The following is a 21,739-nucleotide window of genomic DNA, read 5'->3' on the forward strand; positions in this document are numbered from 1 at the left end:
ACACACTACTTCAACAATCCAGATGGCGTGGAGACTAACTCGCTGTCATTGCTTACGTGGGTTGATTTTCTGGTTTTATCTCCTTTTTCAGTGAACCGCTTGGGCGACCTCCGAGATGATAATGACCCCAACTGTACGTATGAGGGGGACAACAATGTGCTACTGCAGCAGACCAGCAAATACCTACTGTCTCTTTTTCAGGCCAAGGAGCACGGTGGGTCCCAAATCCCTTTTGTTTTTTTCTGAACTATTTAATGCTTTTCTAGGCTGTCTGGTGCAATATAGCTATTGCAGGAAATTAACCATCTCTGGATGTGTGTGCTGCTGACATGAACCCTAATAGAAGAATAATGATCACTACCTGCAGAGGGCGGCAGTGTTCAACCGTTACCACTATAGCGTTTTGACGAGGGGTTGATAGTGTGGCTCTCATGGAGTGAGAGACAGCACAAGAATATCTTCTAGATAGAACAATATTATCATACCTCTCCTTCGAAGTCCATTCAGTGCCGTATCCACCCACTTCGAAAAGGTGCATGGGGCTAGGGAATAACTGAATGGTATCAGCTGGTACTCGTAGGTTATTCCCATAATGGCAAAGCAAAGAAACCACTTGTGTGCTGGTAGGATGGGTATTTGAAAATATGCATCCTTGAGATCGACTGAAGTAAACCAATCCCCTGGCATGATGTTACGCAGCAGACACTGTTGTCGGCATGCGGAACAGTCTCTTCACAATCAGTTTGTTGAGAGCTCGTAAATCCAGGTCTTTTTGGGAACCTAGAAGTATTGGAAATAAATGCCGGTCTGACTGTTTACTGGCGGACAACTGATATTGCCCCCTTTCTTACTGGTGCTGCAATCTCCACTGATAAGGCAGATGCTGCCATGGTATTTGACAACACCATCTGTCTGATCCATTGAAAAGGATGGAGGGCATTGTGAACAGCAGCGCGTAACCCCGTCTGAGTGTTCTGTCTAGCCATAGCGGTTTGAGCACCTGAGACACCACTCGGGTAGTATAGGGAGAGGGTGGATGCCGCCAGCGTTTCCCATAAAGTCCTCGTAACTCTCCTTAGCCCTCACGGCCGCAGACAGGTAATGTGCTTGTCCTGCCTAAAAGCGTGGGAGAACAGCGTTGATAGTCCATCACACGGTTCCTTATCTCACTCAGACGGAAGGGTGGGAGGGCGTGCTTATCAGCAGAGATTCTGTTTGCGAGACCTGCATAGTTTTCCAACTTCCTGAGTTTCTCATCTGTCTATACCGTCAGGATCTCAAGCGCTAGAAGCCCTCCCCGTGGGAATCAGCATAGAAATGCGCGCGGGGGGCTGTTGATGTCGCAGGAGTGGGTAGCCCCGTTTGGGTCTAGCGGGGCAGCCAACTTGGAGAACTGGCCCAAGTACCTCTATTTATCACATCGCCACTTCCTTTTTCTGTAAAGGAAGAGGCGGTAATGTCACAGGGCAAGCAGTAAGCCGCACAGCAGAATCAGTGACTGCTGTGAAGACCCCCGGTGGCTTGAAGGGGATGCTCTTCCTCACTGCTGATGAGCGAATGAGCCTGTGGAGTTGTCGCGGAGCAGTTAAAGCGGGGCCACACTGACCTCCAACGCCAGGGAGATTACAGAGGCTCTGGGTGAACCCACCTTCTCATACTCATCCATGGTGTACTCCATCTGGGTTATGATGGATGAGCCGGTGGGGGTTTCACCTCGTGGAGGATGAACAGAAGGGCGGAGCAGATCCTGCTCCGGCTCCTCATCCCCTGCTCAGTACAAGGCAAGAGCCTCCTCCTGTGGAACGCTGTCATTGAAGTACAAGTGAGTGAGACGGTGGTCTCGTTGACCCTGCGGCAAGGCTGCGCACGATGTGTAGACCGCCGGATCTCCGGCTCCCTGTTTGGCGTGGAGGGAGCCCAGGCACTCGCAGCAGCGGATGTGCTGGTCTTCTGGTGACATGTATGCTGGACAACTATCCCTCCACCCAAAGGAGCCTGGCCATGAAAAGGGCCGCTCATGGTTGAAAGCTAATCTTCGGGTACTTCTTAGCTTCGTTATTTAGCGAATGGTCACTGAGGAAAATGGGGAGGATAACTGCTGGCACAGGGCCCTTTATATACCTGCTGCTATATTTATAGCAGCAGGTCACAACTGGTAGGCTGTGACCTGCTGGGGGAAAAAAATAAAAATAAAATGGCAGGGCGAGCACATGTGCTGCAGAAGCAAAGAAGGACAAAGCTAGAGGGCAGAGCCTATCTGAAATAGAACAATGCGTTGAGTTTCACAGGTGGCGCACAGCTGATAGTCACTGCGCCCAGTGGTGTTTAACAGACAACACGCAAATACATTCAATGTATTTGGGAAAGAAAACATTTTATGCTTTCATTATTCTTGTAATTAACACTGATCCAGATGTTTTTTGGATGTATCTATGGATGTAATGCATCCACCTCAGTGGGGTCTCCATAAGAAATTGTGCATCTCCGGTTGTAGATGGAGTTCCCATCAGGTCTCCGATGCAATCTGTGAATTTCTTGGACGATTACGACAGGATCATGAAGAACAGACTCACGGCGGTCACCATCGATGAGTTTCAGGACTCGGCTGGTAAGGCGCACTGCAAATATTCCACATACACAACGATGTAGTGGTTTTTTTTTTGTTTTGGCTTATCTGCCTAATAACAACTCAGTGTATACAACCTTTTTGAACCCTCCCCCAGAACTGATTCCCTGATTGTATGTGTATATACTGTATATGTATGTATGTATGTGTGTGTGTGTGTGTGTGTGTGTGTGTGTGTGTGTGTGTGTGTGTGTGTGTGTGTGTGTGTGTGTGTGTGTGTGTGTGTGTGTGTGTGTGTGTGTGTGTGTGTGGTGTGTGTGTGTGTGTACAGTATATATAACTCCATTAACAGTATGTTGCGATGTCACAAGAAGGTCCATAGAGGGATGGCACATTCTCCTCCTGCTAGTTGTGCAACTACAAAACAACATTTATTCGCTATACTGGACTCCAAGAGCAGGGAAAGGGAGAACTGTTTTGAGTTTTTGTTGGAGAAAGAGACACCCACCCTTTAGTTTTATTATTACTAATCTCTACTAAAGGTGAAGTCCTTCAATTTTGAGTTTGCTTCATTTTGATAGTTGGAATACCTGTAAGAGAAATAAACTGACTTTTTTTCCCTCTGAACCTTCATTTTGCCTCCTCTTTGCTGTACCCACTTCAGAAGACATTACTAGCAGTTTTCCATAGAGGGGCAACAGCCAGCCATGTGCCTGTTAGCATCTTTCTATTCTGTCCCAACCAAATTTTCATCTACGTCTTTTTCTCTGTTAGTGCCATTGGCGGCCTTTAAGTGGCTGGTGTGCTTCCTCCTGGATAAGAGCCGGAAGACATTGGCCAAGATGAAGGCTTCTGGAAAGGACGACTTTGAAGTACACAATGAAAGCCAGGTAAATCAAATACAAACGCAGACTCAGAAATGACACAGACTCGTAGATGGGGATGTTTAGATGACTTTTTGACTATTGATCACACTGGAAAAAACATTGTTATCGAAACCATAACAATTTCAGAAGCTAACATGTCTCTCTATGGTTATCAACCTTGTGTATGAAAATGTTATGAATGTGAATGAACATGAATATGTTGTGTGTGCCCTTTTGAAAACTTCTCTCGCATTCTAACTGTTGTTAGTGTAACTGGCTGACGTGTGAGGCCAAATGGCAGTGGCTTAACACCAACAATATGGTTGTATGTGCAGTCTTAAGACAACCGTTGTGCCTCAGCATCTGTAAGCCTAAGTCTGGGTAAAAAAAAAGAATTCTAAGCAGCCAATCTTAGCTAAGTTTTGATCTGCCCCCAAAGTTAAAAACACTGTTCAGCTCACCCTGAAGCAATTCACAGTTACCTGCTTTTGCATTTCAGTTTTGTGGGGATAGGGCATTGTTTTCAGAGATACAGTTCATCCAATGGCATCAAAAGAAGATCCACCTTCACCTTACATCAAGCACCCGATCTAAACCTTCCCTACCCCTCATCTCAGATCCTTCTGGAAGGAAGCCCTTGCAAGTTTGCAGTGGAAAGGTTTCCCGCCCTGTGGGGCTATAGTACCGAAAAGAAACTCCTTTGCGAGTGACAAGCTGGAGCTTACAGAGGAGAATTGTATTTCTCATCTGCATTGTATTTCTGCAGTGGCTAATCAACACGGTGTTCACCTTTTACAGAAACTTTTGTCAAAGAAAATTGGTGTCTGGACAGGGTGTTTTAACTTGTCTTCCCAATGGCTACAGGAAAAGGTTGATTTATCAGTGTTGACTGAGTTTGTGTTCGGTATTAGACAAGGAGTAAATCTTGGATCCCAGCGGCCCTATTCTAAAAGTGTTTTAAGTCCCTGGCAATTGACGGAAAGTCGTGTCACATTTCGATGAGCATGTTATTGTTATGGTTTCGCTGGTTAGGTTGTTTCCAGTAGGAACACATTCCACGTAAAGCATGCTAACAGAGCCCCGCCCCCAGCACCATGATTGGTCGAAACATATAGGAAACGAAAGAAAGTGAAATGCCCCATTTACACGAATTGATTTGTGAGACTACCCTAACCCGAACCCTTAATAATCGTAAAATCTTAAATTGGGACGTATGACTCACTTACCAGGACATTCCTACTGACAGCAAAGTGCACTCACTTTTCTGAGAACTTGATACTATCGCATAGTGCAGTAAAAAGTATTTCCCCACTTCCTGCTTACCTCAAATATACCTTTATTACAAAGGGAACTTGAGTAAACAGATTCCAATTATTATTTCATTTGTTTAATGAGATAGTTACGAAAGTTATCCTAGTTATTAGTTTGAACACAAAAGCTAGTCCACATCTGAATGGCTGAAAAAAAACAAAATCAAAGGAGTTGCCAAGTGTCCTGGCTTCAATCCAATTGAGATTTTGTGACAGTACCTGAAACAAGCAATCTCTCTCTCTCTCTCTCTCTCTCTCTCTCTCAGGTGTATAACTGCCGTTCCTTGTCCATTGCCTACATCGAGCACACTGTCCTCCAACACTTCCATGACTTCACCCACAGTCCAGGGGTACCAGTTGGACTCAGAGCAGTCCTGAAGAAGCTCTGCGCCCTCTATGGACTCTGGACCCTCAGCAACCACATGACAACACTCTATCAGGGTAAGTTCTATCACCTGACATGACATGAGATCACATCACACTACATCAACCTTGCCGAAACCATGCCAACTATCTGCTTCAGTTTCAGTGTTTAAATTTAGTCCAGTGGGGCAAACAACAATAGGTTGGCATGAGGAAGTGCCACAATTTACAGAAACCAAAAAATTGTGTCTTCTATGCCCCCTGTTAGCCCCAGGCCCCTGGCCCTGGGGTGGGAAGGGAGGTGAGGGTTCTGCGGAAGAGTAACCAAGCAGAGATCATGTGGCGAAATGGCTAACAGACAACCAACAACTAAAGGCTGCTTTATAGTTCTGCGTTGAATAGCTGCTGATGGTATGGCGTTGGTGTCTATGCCGGTGCTTGGTTTATGGTTCTGCGTTGGTGATTACGCACGTAGCCCACTGAAATGCGAGAGGGCAGTGTCGAGCCTATTTTAGCACAGACGTAATAAAAACGGAACATGCTGTCACATCCGATGTGTGCAGATATTTCACACCACAAATTATAACTAAATATAATTAGAAATATAGCCGCAAGCAGCAATTCACAGGTTCAAACCTGTTTGCGCCCAACAGAAGGAAGCAGCTCAATCGGCCAAAATTAAAGCGGTGAGCAGCAACTGGCGGGTTTGGAGTTGGGACTAGTGCAGGTTAGACTATGGAGCTAGTTGAAAATAAATGAAGCACACATAACGGTGTTTAACGGTTGTATTGCATATTCAGGGACAGAACAAAAAACAATTCAAATAAATCAAGGGGAAAAAAAACTAACAAAGAAAATATAAGGAATAAGGCTTCTCAAAACAGGAAGGTTGTGGTATTACAAGCTAAGGTATATTGTATGTTCAGCTTCTATCAGTTATAACAATTCTCTTGAAGGTACACTTGTAAAATATCACAGCACCCAATACTCAATCAGTCCATCAATTGATATATTCAAATTCCTCTCAATCAGTGATTTCGGTTAGATACATCCATCAATACCGACATTACCATAATTGCACAATCCCATTCAATTCTTCAGTTCAATACACTTAGTGTTTTACGTGACTATAGTGTAAGTCACTTAAAAGTGATCACAGCGCAGACATTTGTTTCCAGAGTGGCAGTCCCATTAAAGTTGAATTCATTATTTTAAAGTGCAAAAGTTGGTTTTAGTAATTGTCAGTAATGTCAGTAATTGCACAGTCCCATACAAGTACTCACTGTAAAGTGAATATGTGACCCACCGCATACTTTAGGGTCATTTGGCACCTTTTGACTTTTTTGCATCATTTGAAAGAGGAGAGCTTCCAAACAAGGTGTCACTTGTGCAGATCAAGCAAATATTTTTAAAGCTATGACTTGTTAATGACAAGGCAGTGGCAAACCGTGTTTCTGAGATAATCACCTTAAAAGTTTCGCCGAGAGTTGGCTTCATTCACCTAGCTCACAGAATGCAAATGGGGGAGCCAAAGCCACATGGCTACTTAACATATGGGCCAATCACTGCTTTGTTCTTGTGTTTTGAGGGAACGTTGAACGTATTTTTGTTTTGAAAAAAGCTTTTATTTAACAGTAAGAATATTCATGTTTTATAAAAGTGGAATTTAGTGGTTCTTGAAAATATTCAGTTTCATAGTCACATTCAGGTTGAAATCCGCTGTTTAAAATGTTCTCCATGTCCAGAGTAATATCAGATTCCGTCTTGTTGACGGAAGTGACGGTGACGTCAGTGACACGCCCCCTCCACAACGTTGTCTCCGTGTGTGTATAAAACACGTAATATTTAAAGGCTCAACTCTATCAAAACAGTTTCACATTGTGACTTCACATCACATGGAATATGGATGATCTTCACCTTGACGGTCGCTTTAAACGATCGATCTGCGTCGTTCAGCGCTGTTCACTCGGTAAGTGAACTGCGTTTCCCTCTGTAGTCTAACGGGAATATTTAACTCCACGGTTTAACATTTTTCTACTATTTATAAATCAAACTCGGTTTTGAAAATACGTTGAGAATTAAAAAAAAATTATAATGAAACATGAATCTGGAAAAATCACATTTTCCTTCAAGAATGTTTTTTTCAACTTATTTGGGTGCTTCTGGCGATTTTTGAAATGCGCAAGATGGGAAATGCTGTGGTGGGTCACATATTGTGCAGAAGGAAATGAGCCTGGAGGAGCCAGGCTTGAGGCCTGCCTACAGTTAATTGGGTGAGTCTTTTCATCAACAAGGGTTCCTTCCTTTACCTCGCCATCCATTTATTTGCTCCAGCATAAAACCTGACCTGTTTTGGTCAAACAGCCATAGATGTCTTGAGCATTAAAGTTTTCATAAACTTCTCATGTCCTAGTTCCATATGCACACTCAAACTTCCATATGGAAGTTGATATGGAGTGATTTTTAATAGGTGGATAACTATAAACTATAGCAGAGTGACCCATTATTTAACCTGGGTTACACGCACTCAAAGTTCTGACGTTTTTTTGCTAATTTACATAAACTGAAAAAGATATTTGGATTTTGACTATATCAACACCAAATTTGGTATACAGCTATACAGGTATAATGTGAGATACACATTTCTATTAGAAATGAGAAAGCTCGGTCCAAAAACCTGGCCACCCTCCACCAAAAAAGATGTGTACGCCCACATGCACTAATCAATATGGCAGCTCAGATTTTGGTTAATCCTTGACCTCAGAGCGTGTGCACCAAATTTGGTGGTGGGCATTTGTCGTGCCCCCTATGGGTCAGGCTCAAAATGTTTTGCTAAACCTATTCCCAATCACGGACTGAAGATATCTACCAAGATTTCTGATGATTGGGGAAATGGTTAATGAGTTATGGCCAATTGTCTGCTAAGCCCCACCTTTCGCAACGTTTTTTTGGTTGATGATCTTGCACATTTCTAATAGAAATGTGCATCTCAGAGCTGCAATGCTGTATACCAAATTTGGTGTTGATACAGTCAAAATGTAGATGTGACGTTACTGTTTTTCACATGATGTAAATTGGCAAAAAATCCATCATTACGGACTTTAATGGTCCAAGAGGCTTTTTTGGAGAGCACATTGAGCTGTACCCTTGTGTTTCAAATCAATCATAGTCACAGTGTGAGGGGCGTGGCCTTTCCAAAATTGTGCTTTTGATCCTTAATTACCGTGTCACCATCTGGCCAGTTGGTATATTGAGAAAAGAACATGTGAGAAATGTTTCTTGGGAAGTATTTGCACGTCATTTCCAGTTATTTGGCCAAGTTTCATGGTTCTAGCTAATTCCAGATCACAGCAATTTGAGACGCGGCATAAGTGAACAAAGGATAATAAACCGGCAGAAAAACAAGACACCCACAGTGTACTTATGGTGGCTATTTCAGGCAGAACTATAAAGCAGCCCCCAGCCTGTGGTTTGTTTAATGGAGAGTGAAGACAAGTTAATATCAATTAGATATTCAGCTGAACCAAAGTAATCCAAGGAAAGTGGTGTACAACAAATCCTGTTGTCGTTTCAATATTGGAGGGAATGTTGAAAAGTGCAGAGTCGTGAAAGCATCAAAACATTTAGAGAGTGGTGTAGGTAACACGGATTGATATACTAAGAAACACCAGGAAATGGCCTGAGCTTGTGTGGTGGCCTCAGTGGAAGGAAGGGGGCCAAAATAATTTTATAGAATTTTTAGAATTACATTTTAGAATACAACATTTGCTACGATTCTATGACTTGAATGCGGTTTCATTGCCGTGCACAAACGCCAAAGGGCACTCGTGTCGAGTTTTGACAAAATTGTATTATTTATTTGAGAAACACTGTCCCTTTCCAAAAGCACATACTGTACGTTTGTTCTAGGAGGAACAAACTTGTAAGGTTTCCCAAAACTGAATGCTGGGATAACTAAGCACTCAAGTCTATTCATGAATGGCTCCCTCGTATTTTGGGCAGAGCAGCAACAAATCGGGGCGTTCGAGGCATAAATTGGATTTGGGCAAATTTCAGTTCGAAACAGTACTTAGGCCGCGAAAAATCTTGTCAACCATATCCACAAGAAAGCACAGACATGTGATGATATTGATGGTCAGTCACACTGACACTGTTTTAATTGGATAATAGATACATACTTAATGGGACAATCTTTAAACCAGTGACCAATAAAATAATGATATTCATTTTAGTGATAATAATAATTTTGCTTGTTTGAAAAATCACACTTTATCTGTAAATGTACTATTCTCCTTAACTTAACATCTCGCAAGCAAGTCATTTCTATTCTTGACTATTGTGGCGGACAGGTGGATACTTCTATGGAAGAGAGCATGCGGAGTTGGTCCAGACAGCCATTCTCACTCTTTGCTCTCAGGTACGTGTGTGTGTGTGTGTGTGTGCGTGTGAATCAGAACAGCAAATTCATCCTGATTTTCTTTTCTAAATTCATCTGACAGTCTTCTCCTACAACAGTGTATTTTTCAATCCTCTGTCTCTGCAGTTGAAGAATGATGCTGTTGCACTGGTGGATGTTTTTGCACCCCCCGATTTCATCCTTAACTCCTCTATTGGCAAGGCCGATGGTCAGGTAAGGCCCTAAGGAGTGTTTGCGGAAACCAGGAGGACTGGTTTGCGCTCTGGGGTGTGAGTGGGTGTTGCTCTTTGTGCTCTTTGCTTCACTGTGGGTTAGGGGTTCTTCTGCAGCTGTAATGCTTTGTCTTGGGGTGTTCTTGGAGCCTTGGGATGTCTCCGGGGCAGGAGAAAGGCTTTTTTTTTTTCTGTCAGCAGGCTGGACATATAGCACAGGGTATATCTATGACATTGCATCCAAGACAGTCTCAACCCGGAAAGCCAATCTTTATTCATCAAGAGCTGCATACAATAACTCATTTGGATGACCTGTGGGATGACAAGAGCACAGCTGTTCTGTTTCTGTTGTACATTTATGACCGGCACCAATCCCCCTCTTTGGAGAAGAGTCCACCCTTGGGTGCACAGGATTGGTCCCAATTAGTTCTGGTGTATGAGATTCGAATTATAGAATTATATACTTATTTATACTGGTGTCCCAATCCTCTCTACATATATCTGTCTGTACTTCAGACTTCTATCTCCATTCCTTCTTCCACCCCTTGTTTACGGTAGGGATCAGTCTCTAAGTTGGAAGATGACTTGCTCTGTCTGTTCCAGGAAAGCAACACGCTTACACTACTTAACACAACATACACCACAGACACTACAGACACACTCTCACACTCAAACTCTACACCCCCCCCCCAACACATTCATGTGGAATCTAAACAAAGCAAAAGGCTCTGAACAATTGATGTATGGTGTGTACGATGCCAATTGATTTTAATCAGAGCTGTGAACTCATATCACCTGTAGAATGTGGTTTTAATGATCCTGATCCGTACATGGCATTCAGTACCTCGCTCTTGGCTCGAGCAAACACTCTTAACTGATTTAGGCCTATGTTCCCTATTGACACTGTCATACCTGTACTGCTCCACACTGATGCCTTGCCTTTATCTCTCATTCCATCTATTATTACTGTGCAGAAAAAATGTAGGCCTGGGCCTAATGCTGGTTGCAATTTCAGTAAATTATCTAACATCTAAGTAATACCCTTGATCCATACAAAGTTAGACATGAATATCAATATGGCACTTTTAAATGTAATATCACTCACAAATAAGAGTTTTTTTAAATACAGATTTTTCTCTGATTTTATCTCTTAAAAAAAATCACAACTATAATAAACGAAAAGTTCTTTCAATCAGTAAGACGGGACAAAGGGGGGGTGGTAGCTGCTATCTTCTCCAATCAGTTCTGTTTTACTGAGATTGATTTTGGAAAATCTTCATCTTTTTAATATCTTGCCATTGTGCTCAAAGCTGAATCAGATGTGCTTATTTTAACTCTATACAGACCACTTAAGTAATCCTCAGTATTTCTTCCTGAATTTTCTGAGCTTATGTCTATTACTCTTATTAGTTACCAAATAACCCTCACTGGCGATATGAATTTTGATATCAGTAATAATACTGACTCGAAGACTATGGGATTTCTGAATCTCTTAGATAGCCTAGGATTACCACAACACGTTACTGAAGCTACCTATCGACTGGTTAATGTACTTAACCTCGTAGTATCACAAGGGATAAGAATCAGTAATATTTCTGACATTACTTATCATAACTCTGTGTTCTTTGATGCTCTGTTTAATACATCTAGTTACAAAAGAGAATTTACAATTCAAAAACGGTTCTTAGGATGCCACAGCAAAACGATTTTCTGAACCTCCGATTTTCTGAACCTACAAACTCCTTTAATCCCTATAATGTACACTGTTCGATAAATAAAATTGTTGATGGCTTAAACAGTAACTTAAGTAACGCATTGGACAGCATTCCACTATTGCAATATCACCATGGATAAATAGCACTATTCGTGAGTTTAAGAAATTGTGTAGCTGAACAGGCATGGAGAATAACTAAACTAGAGATCCACTGTAACATTTTGAAGGAGCACATTTCTACTTATGGCAATGCTGTCTGTACCGAGAGAAGAACCCACTTTTCAATGATCATTGCAGACAATTGCAGCAATCCTCGGAAACTGTTCTCAACTACTGACCGATTATTAAATCCCACTCCAGCCTTTATTATTCTTAGCCTGGCTTCTGCCTTCAAATGTGAAGAATTTGCACAATTCTTTAATCAACTACACTCAACGTTTTACATGAAAACAGTATGCTAGAGAAGTTAGTCCGGTTTTAAATCTAATCTAAACTATCAAAGTACAGAGACTGCTCTAACTAAAATAGTCAGTTATCTTAGATTCAGTGCTGCTGCAAACAAGGTCTCAGTTCTTATTTACTTTGATTTGAGTACTGCATTTGACACAATTGGCCCCAGCATTCTCATCAATCGTCTAGAACAGGCCTGGCCAACCCGCGGCTCGCGAGCCTCATGCGGCTCTTTGGCTGGTTTCATGCAGCTCTTAAGGGGCTTTCACATGACAAGCGTCAAAAACGCAGAAAAAAAAAAGCGCAGCCATTCATTCGCTATTATGATTATAAAATCGCTACGATGTATCACTCGTTTTCCACCGCGGATCACTTCCTCATTTACTCAAAGCGGACAGCAGCAGGAGTCATGTCCCATTAACGCCTGTTTTATTAGTCCTAATGCCGCGTTTACACCAAAAGCGCCGGGGCGGCGCGCCTCCATACAAAGTCAACGTAAAGACGCATTCCAGGCGACTGGAACGCGTCTAACGAGGCATTAGGACTAATAAAACACCAAATAAGATTCTAAAAGCTTTGGAAGTTTATTTTCAACACTATTGACATGGTTAGTAGTCAACATATAAGATGGATCGGCCAGTGAATTGCGTTGCGTATCCGACATCCCCGATGGAGAACTGTGAAGGCTGGAGGGGTGTGTGTGTGTGTGTGTGTGTGTGTGTGTGTGTGTGTGTGTGTGTCGCGACTCGCGAGCGACACGCGAGCTGCAGCCAGTGTTGCCAGATTGGGCCAATATGACAACACTGATTTCTACGGTCGCAAGCGGACCACGAGATCATTTCAGTAGTAAACAATGTGTCAAGTTCGCTCTCATAATGGCAGGGAGAAAAAGCACAGCAAAACGAAAATATGAAGATGAACACAGGACGTTTTTGACAGAGTGGGAGAGTTTATATTTTTTTGTTGAACGTAATGGCAAGCCATTCTGCCTTATATGTCAGGCGTCATTAGCGCATTTCAAAACTTCAAATCTTCAGCGCCACTTCAGCTCACTCCATGCTAACATCGACCAGGAATTTCCAAAAGGGACTGAACTTCGCAAACACAAGTTGGTCACTTTGAAAAGTCAGGCAGAAAAGCAGATACAGTTTTTCCAAAAATTTACAAAGCACTCAGAGACCGTAACGCTTGCATCATATCAACTGGCTTGGAACATTGCAAAGGCTAAAAAGCCATACAATGAAGGGGACTTCGTTAAAAAATGCCTCAGTGACGCTGTTGAAATCATGTCTCCTGAAGACCACAAACTAAACCGAAGTGTATCAGACATCCAACTGTCCCGCCACACTGTTGAACGCAGAATATCGGACATTCACACGGCGATTGAATCACAGTTGATCTGACCTTCAAGCATGTGAGTATTTTAGTGTCGCATTGGATGAGAGTTTTGACATACAAGACAAGCCTCAGTTGGCAATATTTGTACGGTTTGTGTCAAACGATTGTGTGATCAAAGAAGAACTCCTTGATATAGTGCCATTAAAAGACAGAACCCGTGGCATAGATGTGAAAGAAACAATGATGGCTGCATTTACGAAAGCAAATCTGCCCATACAGAAACTAACTGCAATAGCCACGGGTGGAGCGCCAGCCATGATCGGATCTGTGAATGGGCTTGTGCGGCTGTGCAAAGCTGACCAAACATTTCCAGAGTTTTGGAATTTCCACTGCATCATCCGCAGGGAGCAACTCGTGTCTAAATCATTGAATTTAGACAACGTCATGAAGCCTGTGATGGAAATCGTCAACTACATCCGCACACATGCGCTTAACCACAGGCAATTCAGGAATCTTATCGCTGAGCTGGACCAAGGGCTTCCAGGTGACCTGCCGCTGCACTGCACTGTGAGGTGGCTGTCAAAAGGCAAGGTACTCTCTCGCTTCTTTGAGCTTTTGGATGCCGTGAAACTGTTCATGGAAGAGAAGGACAAGGACTATCCTGAGCTCTCGGAGTGGATTATGGATCTGGCCTTTTTGGTGGACTTGCTGTGTCACTTGGACAGACTGAACCTGACCCTGCAGGGTAAGTTAACCCTGACCTGATGCAAAGTGTGTTTGCGTTTGTCAACAAACTGAAGCTGTTCAAGACGCATATTCAAAAGGGAGATTTAACGCATTTTCCCACTCTGCTAAAAGCCAGCGGGCAAGTCACCAGCGCCGCCCTGAAAAAAAAAAGAGACAGATATGCAACACTGGTTGAAAACCTGCACGAAAGCTTTGTGACCCGGTTCCGTGATCTACAACTGAAAAGGCCACGGATTACGTTCCTCGTCGACCCATTTAATGCGGATACGGACTGTTTGAAAGCCTCGCTCGTCACAGATGAGGCTACGGCTGAGCTGGAGATGATCGATTTTTGTGAGGAGGACCGACTGAAAGCTGCTTTAAGGGAAGGGACCATTGAGTTCTGGAAAAGTGTGCCAATGGAAAAATACCCCAATGTCAAACCGGCTGCGCTTAAGATAGTCAATGTTTGGGTCAACATACGTCTGCGAGTCTGTGTTTTCTACCCTAAAACATGTGAAATCAAAGCATCGATCTGTTCTGACTGACACCCATGTGAAAGAATTGCTTCGAGTGGCAACAACAGAATACAAGATTTGAAGAGGATTGTTCAAGACAAGGAATGCCAGAAGTCCCACTAAGCAACATGCATAGTCAGAGAAAAACGCTGTTGTTAATTATTATATTTTTGTTTGTGGACTTGGTTGAACTGAGAGGTATACCGCGGAAAAGCAGTACTTTCATTTAGGAGTCCTGGCTCAATGGTAGCGGCTTTGAACTCGAGATCCGATAGCGGGTTCGATCCTCCTAACCACACATTTTCAAAAATGTGGCTAGGGCTCCGGAACACCTAGTCCCAGGTATATGTGGATGGCCAAAGCATCGGATCGTGTATGGTAGGCAAGAGCCAAAACTGATTCTTAAAGGTTAGGGTTTAAGGGACACTATTGAATAAATTGACCCAACATGAAAAAAATACATCCTTATCATTAAACTCGAAGTCCATTTCCCCCCTCTATGAATAAATAAACAGCAGTACTTTTTGAACTGAGAGTTTGTGTGTGTGAGACAGTAACTAACTGGCCTGTGGTCTTAGTAATCCATCCATCCATCCATCTTCAACCGATTATCCTTAGTCGGGTCGCTGGGGCTAGGAGTCAATTTCTGTCATTATCATGTTGGTGTGTGACATTTACAATAAATCTGGCTGAGCAGAGGTCTGTGTGTGTGTGTGTGTGTGTGTGTGTGTGTGTGTGTGTGTGTGTGTGTGTGTGTGTGTGTGTGTGTGTGTGTGTGTGTGTGTGTGTGTGTGTGTGTGTGTGTGTGTGTGTGTGTGTGTGTGTGTGTGTTCATGTGTGCCCATGTGTATGATGTGGCTCTTTGCAGTAACACAGTAAAAAAAAGTGGCTCTTAGTCTCTGACTGGTTGGCCACCCCTGGTCTAGAAAACTGGGTTGGTCTCTGAGAATGTGCTCTTTGTATCAAAGAAATATGACATTTATTTTGGTGTTGCACAAGGAAGATGTCTTGGTCCCCTTCTTTTCTCACTATATTGTTATATATATATATATACTGCAAGGTAATATCATCAGAGAACACAATGTTAATTTTCATAGCTATGCTGATGATACACAATTATACATTTCTGTCAAGCCAAATTACATAAATGCCTTATGCTCTGTGATTATCTGTCTGGCCGCAATGAGTGAATGAATGATCAATACGTTTTTTTTTAATAAAATGAAGATCAGACTGAAGATTCAAGATTCAAGATTTTTATTCAAGATTCAAGATTTTTATTTGTCACATACATATAAATACTTTCATACATATATGCAGTGAAATGTAACGCACCCGGTAATAGCACACAATATGTCCTAGGAAAAAAAAAAAAAAAAAAAAATGTATTTCTATGGGCCGACTAACTGACTCCTAAAACGTAATACAGTAAGTTGAATACTTATAGAATAAAATAAAAATATATAGAATAAAATACAATAAAAATAAAAATAAATAAAATTGAATAGATAGAGGGAATAAGCCTATGTATATACAGATATGTGCATTTAAAGTGGCATGTGAATTAAAGTGGCATGTGAATGTGAATAGTGTGAGGTAGTGTTTGGGATAATACAGCACAGTATACAACAGTACGGCGCAGCAATACGGCATCACGAACAACCCTGAACAGTGACACAGTATGCGGTACAGTATGCTACATACAGTACAGTAGGTAGTGGAGCCTAGTGCATGGCTCAGTTAGGACCCCTGGTGAGGTCAGCATTGACAGTTCTAATGGCTTGAGGGAAAAAACTCCGTCTCAGTCTCTCTGTTCTAGCTGTGTGACTGCGGAGGCGCTTGCCTGACCGCAGCAGCTGGAACAGTCGTTGTTGGGGTGATGAGGATCCTTCATGATCCTGCGGTCTCTGCTAATACACCTACTGGTATATAAGTCCTGCAGGGAGGGGAGGGTAGTTCCAGTGGTACGGTGGGCTGAATGCATCCCCCTCTGCCTGTCCTGAGCAGTACAGTTCCCAAACCAGGCAGTGATGTTGCCTGTCAGGATGTTCTCCACTGCTCCAGAGTAGAAGGACTTGAGGATCCTCACCGAGACCCGGAATTTCCTCAGCTGTCTGAGGTGGTAAAGACGCTGCCTCGCCTTTCTCACCAGAGTGTCTGTATGAACAGTCCATGTTAAGTCCTCTGTGATGTGGACTCCCAGATATCTGAAGCTGCTCAGCCTGTCGACAGAAGTCCCATTAATCCACAAGGGCGCGTGCGTCCTGAAATACTCTTAGTTGGTCCCAAAGCCAAAAGAGATGCACTTTCTAATGGTTAAGGAAGTTTTGGTCATCAGAATAAAATGGAAGTAACAAATCTAGGTGTCGTTTCAGACTGATTCAAGTTTGAAATCCTACATACAGTAAACAAGGTGACCAAAACAGCATTTTTCCACCTTTTCCAGAAATATTGCCAATTCAACTGGATGCTGAGAAGCTCATTCATGCATTTATTTCAAGTAGACTGGACTACTGTAATGCTCTTTTTATCACAGCAAATTATTTTTATTGAGTTATCTACAGACATGGTGAAGTCAGTACATCAAATCCAAGACAAGGTAAGGTGTCTGCAACAGAAAAAGCAAAGAAAAAGAACCACCCCAATAAATAAACATATGTAGTAAATGCGATTAACTGTAGCGAATAACAAATTGATAAATGAAAAGTGAATAGTAATAGTTATAATAATAATAATAATAGTTTGAATTAAAGTAGGTGAAATGGAAAATGCATATTGTAGAACAGGCAATAGATAAAGAGGATCCCTCTCTCCCACTCTGGCGAGCTCCAACTCTGAAACACCATCAGCATCAGAAGAGATAGTGAGGTCCCTGATAAAGAATAGTAGGGGACTCAAGGTCTTGTGGAAGGATTTCAGAGATCCTTTCAGTGAGAATTTTAACTTTTCCAGTTGTATGCATTGTAAGACATCCTGTATCCACCTGTCTTGTGTTTGGGGTGGGTGGACATGTTTCCATTTAGGAGGGATGGAACGTCTGGCTAACAAAGTGGTGAAGGCCATGACATGCTGTAATGTAGTGGGCATATTCTGAGTTTGGGGGAGGTCGAACAAAGCAGTCAGGGGGTTAGGGTGTTATTTGTGTTGAAGGCCTGTTCAATAGTTTTAAAATGGAACAAAAGTCAGTCAGCCCCGGGCATGTCCAAAACATATGTATAGTCAGCTGGAGATTGCTGACATCTATTAGAGGCATTCTTTCTATCTGCATATATTTTTGCCAATTTAGCGTTGGTAAAGTGGGCTCTGTGGGGCACCTTGCACTGCAGTAGGCCATGCCTGGCCCACTTAGATGACGAGTGAACAAGACCGAGAATGTCACTCCACTGGCCGTCTGACATATTGATACCTAAGTTACCTACCTAAGTAAGTTGCTCCCCCAGGAGTCCTTGAGAGGTGCAGTAGTGGGGTGGGATTCATGGAGTCGATTTTGCCATAGATAATAGATATCAGCAGCTCAAAATAAAGGGTGAGAAACTAGTAAATGTTCGATTCAGTTGGCGGTTGGGGAAATGGGGGAACTGCTTTTGAACAAATGCCTTATTGGAAAAAATGGAAGAGAGGCTATTGGGCAAGTTAAATTTAACTGACAGGGATGCAAAGGATGAAAAGACCCCATCCTCATATACTGTAGGTCATTAAGGCGGGGTAAGAGCAGGACAGGGAGAATAGGTGATTATTTAAAATTGGCCCATGAATAGAAGCTCTATGTAGACTGTTTCCTGAATTAGAGCCAAGTCTTAATAGTACGATTGAAAACTGGGTTGTTTGATATTTTGTAGGCCACTATGGGAAGCTGAGAGCAAATGATGGAGTATAAAAAAAAATAAGATGATATCTCAGTATGAACCCAGGGCGGGCAGGGGTCAGAAAGTTTGCAGTTGGCCCAATAAAGGAGTTTAATGTTACAGGCCCAAAAGTGGTGTCAGAGATTCGGAAGCGCAAGGCCCTCTTCAGACTTGCGGAGCTGGAGAATTTATCTCTTAAAATGGACAGGCTTGTTATTCCATTCAGCTGCCGATCAAAACTAGTGAAAAAGGATTTTGTGGGAGTCTCTGCCCACAGGTACGGGTTTAGGGAGGGATACTCTTTCAGGCAGTGGGGCACCAACATGGAGAGTGTTTTATTCACAACCATAAACAAAAAAAGCCTTAAATAATTGTATAATAAAATAATCAGAGTCTGGGCTTCCTTGGTCTGGTCTGCAGGCGTGGCAGCGTCCTGCCCCACGCCATCTCTACTGTAAGACAAGACAACACATAAGAAAGCTATCCCAGCTGGGTCCAACCAATCATGGCAGGAAAACACCAGCGCCGTCTGTGGCTTAACCACCACCACCCCCCACAGCCACTACCATCTGCGCCATACCATCTCCGACATATGGAACAAAAAGGGAGAGAAAAGTTAGGTGTACACAGCACTGGCTTCCCACAAAGAGCTGTTTTTACTTTATCAAATGTCTGCTGGTATTTCTCCGTCCACTGGCCGGGATCTGACACACAACAGGATGGTCAGCTTCAAATAGTCGGCTACAAACCTCCTGTAGTGACTGGGCAGCCCCAAGAACTGCGAGCTGCGATAACCAACTCCGACCACCCCAACTGCGAGCTGCGATGAAAAAGGAGGTAAACTCCTTTTCATCTTAGGTCTCAGACTGTTCGCGACTGTGGCAGTTGAATCTGTCCGGGGTCGGACCAGTACTCCACCCATGTGGTACCCCAGATACTGTACCTACTCCGCCCAACCACACACTTCTTAGGGTTGGCAGTGAGCCCTGCCAGCCTCAGGGACTCAAAGCACTGCACCCACATGCTGCATGTGCCGCCCCCAGGTGTCACTGTGAATAATTACGTCACCTAAGTAGACAGCGTGTATGCTGCATGCGGACGCAGGACCTGGTCCATGAGTCTCTGTATGTGGCTGGGGCCCGGAACAACCTGAACCGAAGGGTTACAAATTGGTCCAATCCCCGCAGAGTGGAGAAAGCCTATCTTTACTTGAACTATGGCGAAATGTGAATATGCCATCCGCCCTTTGTTAAATCCAATGTCATAAAAAATGGAGCCATGCCTAGCCTGTCAAGGAGTTTGTCGAGCCAGGGCATTGGATACGCATCAAATTAGAACACCGCATTGACTTTTCGGTAGTCTACACAGAAGTGGACCGACCCATCAGGCTTACCTACCAGCACAATGGGACTACACCAGTCGCTCGTAGACTCCTCTACCACCTATGTCCAGTGTGGCCTTCAATTCTACCTGCACGACTTTGCGTTCATGTTCAGGCAGGCGGTACAGCCGAGGGCCTACTTTCACTTTCACCATGTTGGCGTTGGACTTGAGCGAAGCAATCTTCTGAACATGGTCCTACACTATAACTTGAATGAGTTCTAGCTTTGCTTGGAGTGTCGAGATGGTTGCCCAAAAGTCAGGGGAGAAGGCTTTTTGGTGTTCTTCTAGGAGGCTAGCTATGGTCGCCATGTTGAGTTTGTTGCTTGCTTTCCCGGAGAGATTGGATTTTACGGTTTGTTATTCTTCGCTTTGTTTGGTTGATTGGGCTGCCATATTTCGGTGATATGTTGCTCAAAATAACAACATCATCCACTTGGTGGCAAGTTAAAGTGAAATTACGGGGTTTTGCAAGGTTAGACAAATAAAAGTTCCAGGATCGATACTCAGCGTGTCTACTCCATCCGGAAGTCAAGGCTCTTTTAACTGGTCTTCCAAAACAGTAAGTTGAGAAACTACAGCTAATTCAGAACACTGTCACTTGACTTTAAACGAAAACAAGGAAGAGAGCAAATTACTCCTGTTTTAGCTACATTGCACTGGCTCCCTTTATCTTTTAGAATTGATTCCTTCTTCCTTCTTCTACTTCCTTGAGACCTTCTTCTCTTATGCAGAGCTCTTCATGGTTCAGCTCCCTCTTACGTGTCTTCATGTCTTTTAAACATTCCAAAAACCCCCCAAAATAAAATTGGGGAATCTGCCTTCTTCCACGATGCAGCTAAATTGTGGAACACGGTACCGAAAAAGTATTAGAGAGGTGGGCTCAGTGGACATTTTTAAACAGCAACTGAAAATATACATTTTTAATTTATCTTATAATCATCAACAAGCTTTTTATTATTTTAAATTATTTATATCTTTAAATGTTATTATTTTACTTATATGATCTTCCCTGTTTTATGCCCCTTGGATTGTATTTTTTAGTCTTTTTTATTATTGTGTATTATTGTATTTATATTTTTGGTGTTTGCTGAAACAAAAAACACTTTGTGAGCTGCATTCTCTGCATGAAAACTGCTATACAAATGTTTATTTTTACGATTAAACGCTAGGCCACAACTGTGTGTCATGGATCTCCTTCACTTTTTCAACCTCTCCAGCATGACTAGAGCAGGGGTGGGCAAACTTTTTGACTCAGGGGCCACAATGGGTTTTAAAATTTGACAGACGGGCCGGGCCAGTAGCAGATAGATGGAGAGTGTTTGTGTGAACTAATATAAATTCCATGTCAAATTCATTACATAAAAAGTTTCGCCCTTTAAAGGGTAGCCAAAGCACGCAAGTGTAGAACCAGGGGTGCCAAACATGAATAGTAAGATGTTTTTACGCAAGGTTTTTCAAATTTGTTATTTATTAAATGCTTTTGGGGTTTTTTCCCCGTTGTGACATTGGCAAGTTGACACCAAGGTAGCTTCAGCCTCTCGATGACACCAGACACGCTGTCATACAAATCCTCTCCTCGTGTTTTCCCCTTTAGGGACTCCATGGTCAAAAATTCCACTGTTATCTCAGAATTGTCATTAATCCCTCTGATAAAAATTAAGAGCGGAGCAGTGTCTTTTAGGTCGTTACTTTCATCCAGTGCTAACAAATATAACTTAAATGACTCAGCTTTTTTGTTTAACTCGCTGGCTATGTCTTCCTCAATTAGTTCTACACGGCAAGTCACTGTCCTGCGTGATAAACACATTTTTCCAAAATTGTTTTTGCTCTCTGGACACAAGAGACCTGTTGTCTCTACCATGCATTCTTTCAAAAACTCCCCTTCGGAGAAAGGCTTGCTGCCCTTTGCTAATTTGAATGCCAGCAAATAACTTGCCTTGGTACTTGACTCTTGAATAGTAGTTTGTCGCTGAAAAATCTTTTACTGAGTCTGTAAATTGGCTGCCAACCTCTGAGCAGTAGCCGCCCGTT

The 21,739-nt window shown here is 42.8% G+C and overlaps 1 protein-coding gene across 1 annotated transcript in view; it reads left to right on the forward strand.

The window, feature by feature from the left end:
- LOC307246838 (peroxisomal acyl-coenzyme A oxidase 3-like) overlaps positions 1-21,739 on the forward strand; it is a 63,013-nt gene that overhangs the window by 36,379 nt on the left and 4,895 nt on the right. The window contains exons 13-18 of the mRNA XM_080022868.1: positions 92-214; positions 2,495-2,608; positions 3,341-3,456; positions 5,009-5,183; positions 9,455-9,522; positions 9,649-9,735. Coding sequence (XP_079878994.1) covers positions 92-214; positions 2,495-2,608; positions 3,341-3,456; positions 5,009-5,183; positions 9,455-9,522; positions 9,649-9,735 — 683 coding nt within the window. The remainder of the gene's footprint in view (positions 1-91; positions 215-2,494; positions 2,609-3,340; positions 3,457-5,008; positions 5,184-9,454; positions 9,523-9,648; positions 9,736-21,739) is intronic.

The sequence above is a fragment of the Zeus faber genome (assembly GCF_960531495.2).
Source record: "Zeus faber genome assembly, chromosome: 22".
In the NCBI taxonomy this organism is placed as follows: Eukaryota; Metazoa; Chordata; class Actinopteri; order Zeiformes; family Zeidae; genus Zeus; species Zeus faber.